At 39.5% G+C, this 11,101-nt stretch overlaps 2 protein-coding genes across 2 annotated transcripts; both read right to left on the reverse strand.

Moving 5' to 3' along the window:
• Positions 1–1,625: 1,625 nt before the first annotated feature.
• On the reverse strand, positions 1,626–6,076 carry nrm (nurim). Its single transcript, XM_080442111.1, has 4 exons — positions 5,819–6,076; positions 4,754–4,947; positions 4,109–4,285; positions 1,626–3,112 (listed from the first exon to the last, which is right to left on the reverse strand). Exons 1-4 carry the CDS (start codon positions 5,967–5,969, stop codon positions 2,798–2,800), a joined length of 837 nt encoding a protein of 278 aa, XP_080298237.1. The 5' UTR covers positions 5,970–6,076; the 3' UTR covers positions 1,626–2,797.
• Positions 6,077–6,515: 439 nt separating this feature from the next.
• Positions 6,516–8,868, reverse strand: limd1b (LIM domains containing 1b). Its single transcript, XM_080441593.1, has 7 exons — positions 8,833–8,868; positions 8,380–8,481; positions 8,060–8,127; positions 7,863–7,922; positions 7,430–7,560; positions 7,247–7,298; positions 6,516–6,829 (listed from the first exon to the last, which is right to left on the reverse strand). The coding sequence occupies exons 1-7, from the start codon at positions 8,864–8,866 to the stop codon at positions 6,746–6,748; spliced, it is 531 nt and encodes a 176-aa protein (XP_080297719.1). The 5' UTR covers positions 8,867–8,868; the 3' UTR covers positions 6,516–6,745.
• Between the last annotated feature and the right edge of the window lie 2,233 nt (positions 8,869–11,101).

An 11,101-nucleotide genomic window follows, 5' to 3' on the forward strand; every position in this document is an offset into this window, starting at 1 on the left:
TTCTATATCGGACTCGTCGACTGAAGAGCTGACATCTCTACTTGAATAAGCAAAGACTGTGCGTCTTAAAGCGGCTATGCGTAAATGCTCTCCTAGAACCAATTCGGTGCAGAATCTCCTTTGACATTAACTAACATGTTAATCTATGTCAAGACGGAGGATTTAACATATTTGTATTAAGTAACTCAAAACCCACCAAACTTAAAGTGAACCGCAGCATGAGAACGCCTCCATTGATAGTAGTAGGCTAGTAAATATCCCCAGCTTCGGAGTTACACGACTCTAATCCGATAATTACATTAAAGTCCGTCAGGAGAGTTTAGAGGCACACACCATATTGCCCGGCTTAAGAACGGGCGTTTAAAGAGCGCTGTCACCCACCCCCCTCATCCTCATGTCAGCCTCAGTGCGCTGCTAATTGGAAAGGAGTGGGAGGTGGAGGGGGGAGTTCTGGAAGGGCTATTGTGTTGTGTGTGGACACACTAGACAGTGAGGGGGCCTAGTCTATGAGTTATTGGAGGCAGACAACTCTCTGGAATCTGGATACGTCCCAAGTGATCTACATTTTAGATAGGTAGCTCTTTATTGAAATGCATTTTTGGGTAAATTCAGTTGTCAATGCCTTTTTTACAGCAGTAAAGAAGCAGACAAAAAGACGGATATAGAAAAAGTATAGCTACAGCAAAGGGTAAGAAGGGGGGGGGGTCTAATGATAGCTAATGGTAAAGATGAAATTAAAATAAAATAATTATCATTAAAATGGATAATAAAAAAGAAAAAGGATCAGCATGGTACAATCCACTGCAGGGCTATGAAAGGAGTAGGCCTACAGACACCAGGTGCTGCAGAAACAAACAAAAAAACAACTTGCCTGCAGCTGGCCCACTGCACTTGGACTATGTAGGCCTACTTAACAGTGTATGTACATTATTGAAACGAATGCACAGCAGTAAGAAATAACAATAACAGACAAACCACCAAATAGTCAAGCTACAATTGATCTAGCCATATTGTTCACAATTCACATGACGGCGCTCACGCGTCATGGCACAACTTGTTCCTGGTATTTGAATTTTCTCCATTTACAACCTGTACATCTACATAAACGTTCAAATTTCAAATATAAAGTATTTACCCCATGGCCACGGATGTAATACGTTAAAACGCCTGGGTCTAAGTACCCGTATCTTCCGTATTGTTCAATAAAAAGCATTTTAATCCGATTGTTGGCCATGTTTTTATAGACTTATAATGTCTCAGAGTGCAGTACACCACCCAACCGATAGGGTCACGTAGTTGAAAGCATATGGTGAAAAAACTGAGAAAATGGCCACCGATCGGATTAAAATGCTTTTTATTGAACAATACGGAAGATACGGGTACTTAGACCCAGGCGTTTTAACTTGTTACATCCGTGGCCGTGGGGTAAGCACTTTAAATTTGAAATTTGAAATGGAGTTAATTAAATTAAAAAACAGGAACAAGTTGTGCTATTACTGTCATGATATGACAGTAATTTTTCAGGGCTACAAGTTACAACTGATCCATCTAAATCACCAGGAGATGTAACAGCAACTAATTAATTAACTATTACGTTTATGTATAAAAAAAACTATTGTCTGATATAGAAATAACAAGGCACATTTCATTTATTCAACAAGTTGCAAATACTCTTGATTAGAGCCATTGATTAGTCATTACAGTGATTGCATAGATGGTTGTAAAATGTTAGCCTACACATGATACAAAATAAAAATAAATCAGTAGGCTACTCTAAAAATCCAAAGTCAGCATTTCTGAGGACAAAAACACATCCTGCTTACTAAAATAAGCAGAAGTTCTGTCTTGAACTATTTTGCGTTATTCAAATACTGGTTGACTGATTGACTGTATCAATCCTATACATTCACTCACTTCAGAATCAATCTGTGATTATATATTGTAGCCATGTCTAACATACTTTAAAAAGTAAAACAAAACCATGATCCAACAAAGATCAGACATTTTGTCTTCAGTGTGAAAGCAAAACACAAATATCAATACTATACTCTTCTGACAAGATTATTATGTGTAGACACAAAGAATGTTAAATATAAATCAATAGGCTATAAAAAATATACTCTGTGCTTGAAAAAAACATACATTCTTTATTAAATAATACCTCAAATGGTCTATAGGTACAGTGAGGGTACAGTGACACAAATACAATAAAAAGCTAAATCCTTAAAAGTAAAAGAAAAAGTCATGTCAAAATCAAGTTGCACATATTTCAGTTCCAGTGTGGTCATTTTACATTCAGGGCCTCATGCTCAGTTGGTTTAAAGCTGCAATCTGAAACGATTTAATGAATAAAAATGTATTATTTATTTATATTATTTATTTTAACCAATCTGTATGGTAGAGTATATTAATACAATGTAACTAGTATTACATCTGCAGTGGTTGGGGGTGGTCTCCCTACTCTTCCACTGAGAAATTTAGACCCTGGTGTCCTGTGTAAGAGTCAGGACACTTACTGGTTGCCCTGCTTGAAGGTCATTAGTCCTTAGTCTCCCCTGGTCAGTCCGTCGTGGAAGAGCAGTAAATAATACAACCTATGGATTTCAGCTTTAATGTGAGAATTCAACTCAGCAGAATGGGTGTGACTGGTTGGTTCATACAGTAGACTCTCAATCAGACACTAATCAGCGATTTAGCTCCACTGACATATTAAACTCAATTTGTCTATAAGTTAAGCCTTAAGAGCTGAGGTGAAAGGAAGCCAACTCCACTCCAGGACAGGCAGATTAAATCCCTTTCACTTGTGTTTGTGATTGTGATTAACATGGTCAGCAGTAACGCTGCCCCCATGTGGCTGAGTGCAGAGCTGCAGCTTCCTGATAAGCCTGGAGCTCATATAGGCCAGGTCTTGCTTGTCTAGAGAGTGCGCCAAGGCCAGGTAGGTGGACAGACTCCCCGCCAGCAGAAGCCTGTCCAAAGACAGGGCAGGCAGCAGCCATAGGATCACACCCAGCTCCAGACAGACAGGGTGACGGAGGTGAGAGAAGAGACGCTGGACCTGGGCTGATTTGAGCAACAAGGGGTCCCCTAGACCCAGGCAGTCATAATAAACCTGAGAGAGGGAGGTAGAGAGGGACACATTAGTTGAGAAGATAGACCAGAGAAGAGTGTGAGAGGGAAGAAAATGGAGAGAGAGAGAGAGAGAGTAGTTTAAGACGTAATCAGTGTTGTGCAATTTACTTATAAAATACTTTACATATAAAAGTTATCTTTCTAAATAAGTTAAACATGTTGTAACATTGAGTGTTTGAATAAAACATACGACTGTGTAAAAGCTACAAATGGATGGAGATGGAGATTTCTCTCTTGTATGTGATGGACAAACTGCACTCAAGACTCATCTGTTGTGCTATTTTATGTTGATGTGCCACTGAAAATGTAGTGAAGTAGATTTTGTCCTGGATGAAGTTTACTTACTTAAGTAAGGAATGTATTCCTTCAACAGTGCACTTGAAATACATTTACTTATACAGTAACATGTAAAGGACACATGTAATCCCTTACACAGTTATGTATAATGACTCTCATAATAATAGAATTTTTATATTATATATTTAATAACATTAATTGAGTTGTTGATTTTTGGTAATCTCATGAGAGCACAGAACCTTTTACAACGGTGTGAGCTTGGAAAATCCTGTACGTAATCACACTGACAGCAATAATAATCCTAGTGTAGTGAGCATCTATTTACCCACTGCTAAATTCCCCAAGTATTCACTTTAACACTTTCAGCCAATGTGAGAACTTAAATACTGTTTGTTCAGTGCCTTACAATTGTTATAAATATTTCTTCTATGACTACTACTACTATTATTCCTATTAGTGCTGCTGCTGCTGCTACTACTACTCAATTTATTTTTATTTGCAATCATGTAATAACCGTAAATGCCATATTTCCCCTCAACTGCATAGACAGCATTTGTCACTTGAAGAGAAAACCTGACCTCTAGGGGACACAATGAAGAAGCCCCTTTGTCCTTTTAATGAATCATTACTACATTGCAGAGGTTTACAGACAGGACTCAGGAGTCAGGACAGCTTTTACCTGTTTGATGCCCAGTAGTTCAGCGTAGTCAAAGATCATAAGGATGCTACAGATGATGGCCCAGCAGACGAAATGCAGTGTGAAGCAGAGCAGAGGAAACCAGATGCTCCAAGGAGCATGGCGCACCGACCACAGACATGGGGCGCCAGTCACAGGCTGCCAGAAACGCATTAGAACCTTATGAAAAGAGGACAATCAGATTCTAGATATAAAGTTTGCACAATATAAACAACGGAACAATGAAAAACAGGGATGAATGAAAATACAATACTATACTGACCTAGTCAGTTCATTCAGTGTGACTGGACTGACCTTACGTCGGTCTGTGTATTTCATTTATATTTCAACAATAAATAACACTCCAAAATCAACCGCCAAACTGCATTCAGTGTAACGCTGCATTCTTGTCATTTGATTTACAGAAAGAAATGGCACTCAGTTCATAAGACAATCATGATCTTATTTCATAACTTAAACATTGTGTGTGTGTGTGTGTGTGTGTGTGTGTGTGTGTGTGTGTGTGTGTGTGTGTGTGTGTGTGTGTGTGTGTGTGTGTGTGTGTGTGCGCGCGCGCGCGCGCGCGCGCGCGCGCGCGTGTGTGTGTGTGTGTGTGTGTGTGTGTGTGTGTGTGTGTGTGTGTTATACCTGGAGTGCCAGTGCAGTAGTGCAGCAGTATGCAGACCTGTTCAGAGCCCCCAGGACAGACTGACACGCCTGCTTGACTGGAGGCCAGGCCAGCACACTGTGCTGTGCAGTGAAGACCACCAGTAGACCCAGGTCCACACACAGAGAGCTGAGAACAGAGCTGTCCCGCAAGGCTACAGACCATGGTATGGAGTCTTACCATAATAAAGATCAAATAAATTGGGATCAGTTAGATTTTATATATTTAGTTATTGTTTTTTGTATTAAATCTGGTTTAGCAACTTTTATTTTACTCACATGAGAATCTGTCTTGCAGGCATGCAATAACATATTCCCCAATTAACATCACATGATGACAATATAAAGACACACTCACACAAAGGCCTAAAGTTATAAATGTGATCACACACTAATACAGTGCAGTGATTTAGATCAGCTTCTTGCTGATAACTGCATGCTTTTCTGTTCAAGTCACTCCAATGGTTTGTCATGAAAACTGGGATCAGATAATAGCTGAATAGCAGAAAATAGCTGATCTACAAGCTCACAACCCCTTGTGTGGCGAGCTTGTAGATTTGCTGTTTTTGAAGAATGTTCACACATTTTGCCAAATGTTTAACTTTTAGCCCAGAAGAGGGATATGAGGGATCAAATTGTTCAGACAAAAAAAGAAAAGAAAAGTAGCGCCCAACGTGGGGCTCGAACCCACGACCCTGAGATTAAGAGTCTCATGCTCTACCGACTGAGCTAGCCGGGCGGTGAACTCTCCGAACACGTAAGAGTGTGTTATTCTCGCGAGACGATGTTAAACTTTCCCATTTTTGTCCAGAGTGACTTTTTCTGGTATATTAAACTTATTTTTTTTGTGACCGCCAAATAAGTTTTATTAAGGACTATTCGTACAGGAACACATTTCATGCAGAGCAGCGTCAAGGTGTAAACGCGCAGTTATGTTCAGGGCATCACTTCACATGATTATTTACTTGTGATTGTTAAATCCTATTAGTGATCTTTTCATTGATACTTTTAACATGGTCGCCTGCAAATAACATGACGGAGGCTTACCGTGACAGAGTGTAGTCTCTCCTGTGATGTTATGGTAAATGGCTCGAAACGAAACGAAACGTATAAAATCAGCCCCGGTGATGAACACGAATGCGAAGTTTAGCAAAGCCAAGATGCAGAGAACCGAACCACGTACCGTGACTGACGCCATTTCACATCTAATTCATCTTCATTTGACAGAAGTTGCAAGAGGTTTCTTCCGGGACAGGAATGCACTCACGGTACAGAATATTAACACACGATGGCGCTGTTAGCCGATACTGGGTGTTATGAGAGTGGCACTGGTGTGAAGATGATAATAGGTCATGGGTTCGAGTCGCACTCGCACAACAAACACGTTTTCGATGCGGAGGGTATTCTTCGTTACTATTCACCTTTTAAAACCGTGTTCCTTTTAACTGTAATGCACTTTTCGCATCATTTTCGATTGTTGTAACTTGTTTCCTTTCATATAACAGTAACACTTTTATGTATTTATGTGCCTATTCTGTATATTTTTATGTAGGCTCATATGCCTTATGCCTACATAAAATGGTTCTGTAAAAAATACACTTTATTACAAGTTTGGAACAAGCTGGTCAAAATGAAGAGCACAAGTTGTTTATTGTTGAGAACAGAGGTTAGTTTAATGTTATTAAAAGTAGGATTAAAAGCTGTGTATTGTTGAGAACAGTTAATAAACAGTTAACAAGTTAATAAATAAATAATAATTTATCTTAAAGCGGGATTACAAGGTGGTAAACATTACTGTCATTTTTCTTGTGATTATAATTAGGTTACACATGTATCATGCAATATGCAAATGTATTAGCAGTGAACTTTTATTTTATTGCAGATTGGAATTGCATAAAATGTTATAAAAATCTCTTAAACATTTACATTTCAGTAACAAAACAAGCAAATAAGAATGGGAACCCCCTCTTGTCCTTAAGTGAGGTTCATCATAGTATCATAGCATTCCACATGGTAACTTCTATTGAAGGACACCACTCGAATGGACTCTGTTGAACCCTAAACAAGCAAGCAAACAAACAAACAAACAAAAACAAAAGCATAGTGGTTTGATAATACCATGGAAAGCCATTTTGTCAAATTGAACTTTTATAATGTATAAGACAAACACTACCAACAAATATTCTATAATTATATTATTGTTTACCAGTTAAAATAAAAATGTGTGTCAATTTCTTTGTCTATATTAGTACTATCATAGTAACCACTGATATGTAGGATATTGGTCGTGTGAAATGTTGGTAAACGAAGAATGTAAGCTTATTAATAGATGCACTCATGGAAATTACACTTTCCATAGACAAAAATGTCAGAAAATGTACAATAATGAATAATATAGATGCATGATGATAATATAGATGAATAATATGGTGCAATGATCATAAATACTCTATTTCAGGTTTCTTTTCAGCTCACCTCAGAGGGCACAATGGGCATGCCACATGCTGTACACCGGGGAGCCTGCAGCCTGAAACCAACAAGGAGAGTGATGTCAAGTGGTAACAATGAGCTCATACTGGGTGTGACTGTTTCAGGGGTGTGATGAGACAGCACTGCCCTTTGTTGTGGTGTCATATAAATGTAGTAAACGGAGGCTACCTGTGGTAGTCCTTGAGACAGTAGATCTTGTCATCGCTGCCTACAGTGAATGGTAATCCCTCCAGGTTTCCTCTACAGATGGCACAGCAGAAGCAGGCTGGGTGGTAAGACTTACCACGAGCCTGTAAGACCTGTCGAGGGGCGAGAAATCACATATAAAGAATTTGAATTGGTTCAAATCTGTTGCTGGTTTGTTACTATTTTGAGGTATGCATGCTAGAACATAAAAGAACATGTTTTTATGTTGAAAGGGTTAATGACATTTTTTTTTCCAACCCCAAAACTTATGAGCCAAAATGTTAGGGTTCTTTATTGTTACATCCATCTTGTGTACATGTAGGCCTACATAAGAGTTAAAATTACTTTTGTTCAGGACCTCGGACATTGCAGCAGCATACTATACAGTGATAAACAACAATAATACTGTACTTACCATGTCATTAACTAAATGTCCACAGGCGTTGCAAATTTCTGGTGGATGAACACCCGAGTACTAAACGACAGGAGAAGAACACATTCCCCAAATAATAACTGAGGAAGTAGTCTTGATTGACATATTTGTTGTTGAACAGAACAAGAAACAATGCTACAGTTTCACATCAGCTTATAGGCTATAAGAGCAATACTTACCAAAAAGTCATCCTCGCAAAAGATCCTCCCTGACATGAAGTAAAAATTCTTTCCACTCAGCTGTTTACCTACAAATGAATAAACTGGTCATTTGATAAAATCACCATTACTGCTCTTATTCAGAATGATTACTATTATCCATACGTAGGAATGAGATCCTGTAGGCTAGTCATAGTGTCAGAATGTGCTTACAGTATGCTATGAGCATTAGTGTATTCCTGTTCAGATATTGTTCTTGGTGTGTAAAGTCATGGGTAGCTGGCGACCCAAAAGAAGTAGTATGGTAACAATAATTAAAAAATAAGATAAAAAATACTCACAGCAAATGCTGCAGGTGAAACAGGTGTCATGGAAAAGCTTCCCCATGGCTTGACATGCTCTCCCAACACTGTGCACTGCTTTGCAGCAATTTACACAGTTTCCTGAAAATCCACAGCAATAAAAACATTGCAGAACACAAAGTTATTGACCTGAACACACACTGTATTATGCTTTCTGAGTCTCTTGTCTTCAGTGCCACAGAAAAATAGTTATTCATAAAAGTAGTACAGAGAGTGAAACCCAACACTCCATCCATTCACAATTGCACACTGTACACACTGACAATAAACTGTGTGGCACACATGTTGGACGGAATAGATATATTGGCCTTAAAGCACAACAGGACAGAACATACGTTAAAGAAATATCCACACTTGCTTTGCAAGCCATTCCATTTAAAATCACAAAACTCAGCTGGGAAGGTTAGTTTGAATATACACGTACACCCTTACCAAAGAAGAGATCAGAGCTAGCATGTGTGTCCATATCGTAACACTGCTTCAACCAGTTGCCTGTGTCTGGCTGCTCAAGCCTCTAGTATGACTTCTGGGGGCGTCTAATTTTACGTGTGGTGCAGACAACTGTAAGAAGAGCTGGGATCTCGGTTTATGGGTGTTGCATTCGGTGCTTGTGGTCTCTGCAGAGGGCAGCCAGCCTTTAGCCCCTGGCTCACTCAAGGTGACAGCCTGAGTGAGTGATGACAGATGAGGACAACTGTTATCTGCAAATCGCAAGTTGGAGCATTAATTAGACGAGTTCTGTCTGTGTTCTGCTGTTGCTGTTGTTGAACTAAAGTTTTTGTGTGAATGAACAATTAACAGTTAATTGCAATTTTACACTTGCAATTAACACTTTGTTGTGTGTGCTGTGAGTCAAAAGAAGTTCGTGTTATGTCCACTCTTAAACACAATAAAGATGAGCCACTTAAGCCGCTTTTCCATCACAGCTTAAGCACGACACTGTCCAGTACAGTCCAGAACCGCACTGCACCGCACCAAAATGTCTTGCGTTTCCATTGCACAAAAGTCCCCACTCGCAAAATCCCCACCCTCCCCTCCCCTCCCGAAGGAAATCCCCACCCTCCCCTCCCCTCCCGAAGGAAATCAACGCCCCTTTCTTTAACACACCAACTTAGCCTCAGGCTACAGGGTTAGCCTAAATGCTAGCGTGCTTCCTCAGAGCTAGTTTGGCTCTTAAGTTATTATTTGGCCATGTTCACCCTGACTTTAATCTTCGCTATTGTTGGGAAGACCTGTGTGGTGTCTAAACACGTTGCCAAACATTATTAGCGTGTATCGTCGCACATTCATTGTTGCCAGGTTTAGCAGAAAAAAATAAGCAATCAGGTCTATGAAAACAATCCCAAAAGAAGCGACTATCTACGGCTATTTGAAAATAGCAGATCTACAAACTCACAACGCGTAGCGATGCGACGCATTGTGAGTGTGTGCATCTGCTATTTAAAAAATATATATACATATATAATGTTGACAAATACATATTAATTTGGGGGTCCTTGACATGAAAATGTTTAAGAACCACTGGTTTCAACAACATATGGAAACAAGCCCCAAATAATCAACTACATTTTAGAAACAAGCAGTGGTGGAAAAAGTACTCAAATGTTTTACTTAAGTAAAAGTATCAATACTGCAATGTAGAAGCATCTACAAGTGAAAATCTGGAATTACTTGAGTAAAAGTACAAAAACTATTGGTATCAAAAAATGTACTTAAGGTACCAAAAGTAAGTACTAAAATGTTTGAAAATAGCAGATCTACAATGATGCGATGCGTTGTGAGCTTGTAGATCGGCTATTTTCAAATAGCCTAGGTATAAAATAGGGCTTAAGTGGTTAATGTATGTTTTATAATGTAATCATTTATATCTGAAAAGTAACTAGTAACTAGTAACTATTACGTTTTCAGATAATAGTGGAGTAAAAGTACTACCAATATTTACAAGCAACTTTACAGAAACATAAGCCCAATGTCGCTTATAATAAGTGGACATGGCAACACTGCTACCGTAGTGTTTACATTTTACAGAGACCTGAGTGGACAGACACAGCTGTGAGCCGACCAATCAGTAGCAGTCACAGCTTTAGCCCCGCTTAGCCCAGCTCAGACCTACCCAAGACTGGGTACTTTTTAGGCACCAGTTTAGTACCACTTACACACCACTCTACCCACTTCATTGTAGTGGAAACCGTTGCTGTGGTGGGCGGTGTGGGGTGGGGCTAGGTAAGTCCATGTATATGGAAAGCCGCCTTTAATGTGCACAGTATGGACCCTTGTGTAACCAGTTTAGTGGCCTTGTTGTAAAAGCGTTCGCTCTTAGATTGGGAGCTCGAGGGTTCAATCTCCGGCATAGTCATACCAAAGACGATGAAAATGGTACCCTGCTTGGCTCAGCATCAAGGGTTGGACCCCTGCGACATAGTGTCATGTCCAGGGGGTGTACTTGTTGTACATCAAGCAGCCTCAAGCTACGGAAGCAAAAGATAGAATCCTGACCTATGGGCCAAATGGCTCTGGAACCATTGGTTCCTAAGGCTACTTACTTTCTTACTTAGTATGGGCCCTTGCGTGAAACACTGGACCAAAATCTGAGTAATAGTAAAGATAGGTATATATTTGAAATACTAGTGGTGGCAATTAAGAAAAGTATTACAAGAAAATGGCTGAAACCAGAAATACATAAAAATGTGAATTACCAAAA

The sequence above is a fragment of the Gymnoscopelus braueri genome (genome assembly GCF_963280865.1).
Source record: "Gymnoscopelus braueri genome assembly, chromosome: 11".
NCBI classification, from domain to species: Eukaryota; Metazoa; Chordata; class Actinopteri; order Myctophiformes; family Myctophidae; genus Gymnoscopelus; species Gymnoscopelus braueri.